General features: G+C 24.0%; 1 protein-coding gene across 1 annotated transcript in view; it reads left to right on the top strand.

The window, feature by feature from the left end:
- Window positions 1-7,597, top strand: part of LOC107464043 (homeobox-leucine zipper protein GLABRA 2-like) — a 13,758-nt gene extending 6,161 nt beyond the window's left edge. The window contains exons 7-11 of the mRNA XM_016082943.3: window positions 1,766-1,975; window positions 3,368-3,542; window positions 4,124-4,395; window positions 6,016-6,105; window positions 7,119-7,597. Coding sequence (XP_015938429.1) covers window positions 1,766-1,975; window positions 3,368-3,542; window positions 4,124-4,395; window positions 6,016-6,105; window positions 7,119-7,544 — 1,173 coding nt within the window. The 3' untranslated portion in view covers window positions 7,545-7,597. The remainder of the gene's footprint in view (window positions 1-1,765; window positions 1,976-3,367; window positions 3,543-4,123; window positions 4,396-6,015; window positions 6,106-7,118) is intronic.
- Window positions 7,598-7,888: the final 291 nt, after the last annotated feature.

Below are 7,888 nucleotides of genomic sequence, written 5' to 3'. Positions count from 1 at the left end.
TTTTTTAAAAGATAATCTTTTCATCAAAATATAGATCTTTAAAAAATTTATTTGTCACTTTTCTTTTTTTCCATATATATATATATTAATTTATACATTTAATTAAATAATTAGTTGATCATTGAAATTATTAAATACATCATAATAAAATAATTAAATTTATAACAATATTTTTTAATTATTAAATATATATTTTTATATGCCATAACTGATTAGGAGACTAGAGTTGAATTTCTAATGAATAATAAATAGGGAAAGTACGAGGGACCAATGAAATATTTATACAATATGTACAATAGAGGTTTATGGAGTATTAGACATATAATCATTAGTGTTACATTCTCCCATCAATTGAAGCTTTTGAGATGAGTGGTATCATGACATAGTATTAGAGCGTTAGACTTTGAAAGGTTAAGAGTTTGATTCTTGGTAAACCCCAAAATTAGTTTATTTTTTTGAAAAGATGTTTATTATCTAGTACTCGGATGGTTATTCTAAATAGTATATAAGATGTTCATTTTATAACTCAATAGTCCATTGTCTCCTCAGGAGGATCTAAATAAATAAAATAAGGTTGCATGCATTATTAAACATTTTGGGAAATGTAAGTGGTGATAATCTTTTAAGTATGGCTTTAAAAGATAGGCTTTATATTATGATCAGCATCTCATAAAGTATTGATGAGGACCCAAAAAGCTTAAAAAGAACAAATGCAAAAGATCGAACATCATTCTTGGCACTTTCCTTCCATTTCCCCATATCCGATCCAACATAACATGCTCGAATCTCTCCATCTCCATCTCTTTATCTCTTCATTTATTATCATTTGATTTCCTCTCCAAGGCATATATATAATGAGAGCGAAATTATTATTAAAATTGGATGCTGAAAAATGTCCTACCATTGAAAATGATAAAGTTGAAGAGATTAAAAAAAATTATTTATTTAATATTTATTAATTATTGTAGTAATTAATAAATATTAAATAAGATAAATTTTAATTATTTTTTATTAATTTTGTTTGCTTATTAAATATTTTTGAATTGAAAAATGCTTTATAATATTATGAATAATACGATAAAATCAATATAATTTATTAATTTTAGTCAATAGTTAGTTAGTAATATTTTAAAATATAAACTAAAAATACGATACTAAATTGTTAATTAGACTAAAGTCTAAATATATTGGATTACTAACTAAAATATCGACAAATATAAATTAAAATTGTTGACTCTTGAGTTTTAAATTATATTGATAATATAATAAAATTTAAATTTAAAATTTAATTTAATTGATTAGTCAATTTTTTCGGTGAATATCAACCANAGTTAATATTAACCAAAATTTTTTTAATTATTTTTTATTTTAAATCTTAAATCTTAAATTTTTTAAAAAAGTCAGAGTTCAAAAATAAGTTTATAATAAAAATTGATTAATATTTATTAATTAAAAGTTAGGTTTATACACTTATTCTTTACAATATTATTCATTAAATATATAACTATTCATACAACACTTAAATAAAAGAAAAAGTAGATTTATGACAATATTGGTTAAACATAATATTTTAAATTAAAGATAGTATTTAATAAAATGGCAAGAAGTAATTGTGTTGAGAATTCAACAAAACTTGCTGAAGTATTTTTTTTTTTCATCAAATTAAGAGTAGTTTTTATGATACTACATAGCTAGAAATATGAAAAATCTATTGATCTTTAATATATAATAATATAATAAATTAATTATATGCATGGGTTTGAAGATGTTTGCTGAGTTGCAAATGCTGACACCAATGGTGCCAACAAGAGAAGTATATTTCGTGAGATGCTGCAGAAAGTTAAGTGATGAAAAGTGGGGAATTGTTGATGTTTCCATAGACAAAGTAGAAGACAACATCGATGCTTCCCTTCTTAAATGCAGAAAACGCCCTTCTGGTTGCATTATTGAAGATAAGTCCCATGGTCATTGCAAGGTACCTAATTATTATTCTATCATATAACTTAGGAAACAAATATTATTGTCACTTTTATTTTAATAATATAAAATCTTTTTATAAATATGACATTATTAAGGCCCAATTTGCATTGGATAAATAACCTAATTAAGCTACTTTTTAAAAAATTACTTAAACAATAAATAATTATATTAAAAATAGTTTATAAATAAATTATTTTGTGTTTAGATTTTTAAAAATAGTAGCATTACGAGAGAAGTCATTTTTTTTAACTTCTCTATAAGCTCCTAAATAGTTTCTTAAAAAATTGTAATTTAATTTTAAAAATTGCACGAGACATTAATACTATTACTTTTCATAATTTAAAAACTCAAAAAAATTACTTTTGAAACTTTTCAAATGGACCTAGTTCACAATATAAACTGAATTCTATATATCAATTTTCCTTTTTTATATTTCATATATTAAAACCACTTTCTATCTTTAATTATTTATGTATGTATTCATATTTTAAACTAAATATTTGTTTGAAATTGGATATAGTACGTATGCCATGACATCAATTTTAAATTGTCATCGTCATGATTCACGCACAAGAATATATATAACTTTTATGTTACTAAGAATGTAAAAGAATTTTATATAAATAATTAATAATGTATTATAAAAATATCAATTTTAAATTAATTATTTAAAAAATTATGTAAATATATAAATATGATTAGATGGTCGTGTAAAATTATTTTATAATAAAATCAAGGTTTAATTATTCTGTTGGTCTTTATAGTTTTATAAAATTTTCAATTAAGTCCTTATACTTTTTTTTTAATTGAGTCTCTGCACTAAATTTTTTTTCAATTAAGTCCTTCTTAGTAGTAATTGGCTTAATTTTATAGGGACCCAACTAAAAAAAAGAATTGGTATAGAGACCTAAATAAAAGGAAAAAAAGTGTAGAGACCCAATTAAAAAAAAAATTGGTGCAAGGATTTAATTAAAAGGAAAAAAGTATAGGGACCTAATTGAAAATTTCGCGAAACTATAAGGACCAATAGAGTAATTAAACCTAAAATTAAACTTATACATAAGTGAGGGGCTATATGCTACGTGTACACTAAAATTAGTCACTAAAATCAGCCACCAGTATAAAATATATGTTGGAATACAAATACATATTGAAAATAAATTAAAGTACACAATGTATTTATACATTAGTGATGGCTGATTTTAGTAGTTGATTTTGGTATATAAATAATATTTTTGATAAGGGAAAGATAGTTTTTATTAGGATCTCCGTGACCTTAGCTTTATCATGTATAAAACATAGTTTTCATACTTATTATAATTCGTAAAAACCCTAATGGGATTTAAATTCAGGTAAATAAGCAGATTGTTGTTAATTATGGATTTAGGTAAGTTGGGTGGAACACTGGGAATGCGAGAAAAGCAGTGTCCACAGAATGTATAGAAGCATTGTGAATAACGGTACAGCGTTTGGGGCAAGGCACTGGATATCAACACTGCAGCTTCAATGTCAACGTCTTGTTTTCTTCATGGCAACTAATGTTCCCATCAAGGATTCAACTGGTCAGTTTGTAATAATAACAAGGATTAATAAATTTCTTTATTAGTTTTATTATTTTTCTACTCATGAATTATATTAACTTTTATGGATTAATAGTGAAATTAGTTCTTGAAAGTTTATTAATCGTTTCTTAAATTTGTTTATGAGAAATTTTATTAATCATTTTTGTGCTTCTATCACTACATAATATTTTTTATCAACGATTGATGATATAAAATCTTAACTGACAACATACATGATATCTAATATGTTTAATTAGATGTTGAATAAATATATTTATAAAAATTTATCAATTTAATCAATAAGTTATATTGGGATTAGAGTTTATGTAATTGAAAAAATAGAATAAACTGATAGAATTTCATAAACATATTTAGTTAGCGCGTTCAATTGGATAGGTCAAAAATTATATATGTTATCAATTAATATTTTACATCATCAATTATTTATAGAAATTATTAATAAAGTGACAGAATAATAAAAATGAGTAATTTGTAATTTTTGAAAGACTAATTCGATGTATTGATAAAATTTTTCACCAAAGTTGACCGTACCATTTACAATTTGATGATGATATTGTTAGGTGTTGCCACATCAGCTGGAAGAAAGAGCATATTGAAGTTAGGAGAAAGAATGAGATGGAGTTTTTGCCATGCAATTGGAGCCTCAAGCTTCCATACATGGACAAAGGTGACAAGTAAAAATGGAGAAGACATTAGGATCAGTTCTAGGAAGAACTTGAATGATCCTGGTCAACCTCTTGGTGTCATCCTATCAGCTGTTTCTTCTGTGTGGCTTCCTCTCCCTCCAAATGTTCTTTTTCATTTCTTGAGGGATGAAAATCATAGGTCTCAGGTACAAATTTTTCATAATGCATGTTCTTATATTAGAGTTTAGAATGTAACTACTTTATCTTATTTTGAGTTATTAGAATAGGTAGAGTAATTTAATAAGTGAAGTCAAGATTAAAAGTGAGTTAACTAGTTTTTAATATTACTATTTAAAAAAAAGAAAATTAATATTTTATAGGATCAAACATAAAAGAATAAAAATAGAGGTAGAAAGTTTGTATCTATATATAAAAATTGACTAGTTGAGCAAATTATTGTTGTGTGTACCTCACAATAATTTAAGATCATAAATGCAATGAAAATGAGAGAAAACTATATATATATGACTCACAAAATTGACATGTTAAATGGTAAATGTAAGAATTTCTTAGCATAGATCAGAGGGTAAATTATTTCACACAAGTGGTGGGTCCATTATAACTTGTGCCTCCTAGAGACACAAATGATAGCCACTAGTAGTTCCTAAATAATCTTTAATTACAGGCTGTTTAAATGAATTCAGTCCTTATGTTGGTATCAGAATTTTACTATGATTTCAACTCTTATGAAAATTGAATTATTGAGTTTTGGTTGTTGATTAGAGATATATATAATCATTCATATATTTATTTTATTATTTAAGTTTTTCAAAAAAATAATATCATAATATAATATTAAATTTTTTATAACTTAAAAATTTAAAATTTAATTTTTATTAAATTTTAAAATAAAAATAAATTAGCATAAAATAAATTTTAAAAAATTATATAAAAATTTAAACAAATCCAAAATTTTATTTGAGAAGGCATATTAAAAATATAATTATTTATATATATCTTTCTATCACTGACCTAAAAAATCTATCACACTCAAAATACAATATACCAAAAGTGTCATTCAATATGTAATTTTGGGTGGTTTCTTTGTTTGCATTTTACAAATACAAAATATTGAGACAGAAATATAAAAATATAAAATTATGTTTAACAAATAAAATATAAATATAGACATTATATCATCAAAAAACATTAAATTAGTCGTTAATGACTTATATTTTTCCATACTTATTTAAGAGGTAGCGGATTAGAATCTCCTCATCTTTGATAAAAAAAATATTAAACTAGTCTATTTTATATTTTTTTAAAAATACTAATAAGATGCACAATTTTTTTCATTATATCTATTACATTTTTTCATAATAATGATAGTTATTTTATCTTTGTAATTTTTTTCAATATTTTTTGTATAAAAACAAAAGAATAAATTAATTTTTTATATTTGATTTTTCTTATACTTAGTTTATTATATTATCACCAAATAAAATATATTATTACTAAATTTTATAGTTCTATTATTTGTATCTTATATATATTCTCGATATCCTATCTTATAAACAGCCTTGCTCCTCTATCGACTACCATCGCAACCTTATCATCATTACAAAACTGAACTTCTCCTTTTCCAAAATGAAGAATTATTTTGCGTACTCAGAATTGATTTTGATTCATTTGCATCCAACAAAAAAAAAAAAAAATCCAAAGAGGGTGTTACGTTAGCTAGGCAAGTTGGTGATGAATTATATAGCAATTGGACCATTGAGTTTCTATTATTGTCTGTGTCTATAATTATTTTTGTTTGCATACAGTGGGATATCATGGTCACTGGTGGGTCATCGGTGCAGTCCATAGCAACATTAGCCAAAGGCCAAGATCGGGGCAATGCTGTAAATATCCATGTGAGTTGTTATAATAAGCTTCCTTTTAATTTATTTTGTGGAGAAAATATAACACACTGAATTTGTTGAATTGAATTCCAAATGCATTATTTAAAACATGCATGTTTCTTAGATTTAAGAAATTCTTAGATATCCGTGTGTGTATATATTGAAAATAGGATCCATTTAGTTTGCATTTGTATTTTAGTATATTTTTTTTTAGAATTTTATGACAAAAATATTTTATGTTTTTACTGTTTTTTTAGGAGGTAAAAGTAGAAAATAAAATTTTTATTATCTTTATTTTTTTTACAAATTCTAAAAAATAAAAAATATAAAAAAAATACGGATCAAACACATCCTAATTCTTCCAAACACAATTTTATTGTAGCCATTTTTAAGGATTTTGCGGCAATTTCAAACTGTTGTTATATTTATCTTTTACTATGTTAATTGAAAAGGTTGATTTAGTTTATTGAAATTTTGAAAGGTAGGTACCGTTATTTTTATGTGAAGATAATAAATAAAAACCGTTAAATAAACATGTAGTTTGATCAAATTGTCAATTGATGATTTTTAACAATTATATATATCTTTACATGAAGATAATTTTAAGTAAGTAGTCAAATAATTTTAAAAATATTTCTCATTATTTATACTTTCTTGATATAGTTACCACAAGAATAATAATATATATTTGGCTAATTTCACGATAAAAAAATATATAATTAAAATTAACTATTAAAATTAATCAATATTTATATATAATTATATGTGTTGTAATTAATTTATAATATATATTTTAACATATATTTTATGTTAATAACTAATTTTAGTGGTTGATTTTAATGTGCACTTAGCACGATTGTTTTACTATAGATATATATAATTATAAATTTATAATCCATCATGTCAGATAACTTAAAACTTTTATCTTAGAAAAAGTTGTCCATCCTTATTAGCTTTGAGTATAAAATTTTGTCCTTCCTTATTGATTGTTATTATTATATATGCTTCATTCTCATAATTTGCAGGAGATTACATCAAAAGAAAACATCAAGTGGTGGATATTACAAGATAGCTCCACAAATGCTTATGAATCAATGGTAGTGTATGCTCCTGTGGACATTCCTAGCATGAAGAATGTGATGAATGGATGTGATTCAACCAACATTCCAATATTACCATCAGGGTTCTCAATTCTCCCTGATGGGGTTGATTCAAGGCCATTGATTACTTCAACTACTATGATGCAACAACAACAACAAGAAGAAAATATGAATACTGAAGAAGGAGGAGGGTCTTTGTTAACAATGGCATTCCAAGTAATTACTAATAATAATAGTAATGGTTCTCCATCATCAGCAAAATTGACTTTGGAGTCTGTGGAATCAGTCAAGAGTTTAGTTTCTTGTACATTAAGGAATATCAAATCATGTTTACAATGTGAAGAAGATTGATAGTGAACATGTAAGATTATTAATTAGATAAATGGTCTTTTTCATTAGCTGATATATTCATAGAGTATGAAATTTATGTCATATGATTTTAAATTTAATTTAATGATAGAGAAATTATTTATTGATTTAATGTTGGAGATAAGAATGATTACACATAATACTTTTATACTAGTGTGAAGATCTGTGCAAATGTACGGGATTAAAGTTAAAAATAAAATTATTCAATATATTCAATATATTTTAGAGAAAACTCTCATATCTAATATTAATATTATAGTTTTAAAAAAATAACCATACTAATCTAATTGTTAATACAAGAGAAGAAAAAAATAGTCAAATACTTT

The sequence above is a fragment of the Arachis duranensis genome, chromosome 9 (assembly GCF_000817695.3).
Source record: "Arachis duranensis cultivar V14167 chromosome 9, aradu.V14167.gnm2.J7QH, whole genome shotgun sequence".
Lineage (NCBI taxonomy): Eukaryota > Viridiplantae > Streptophyta > Magnoliopsida > Fabales > Fabaceae > Arachis > Arachis duranensis.
Note: the sequence above shows the minus strand (reverse complement) of the source record. Positions and strands in the feature narration are given on the sequence as shown.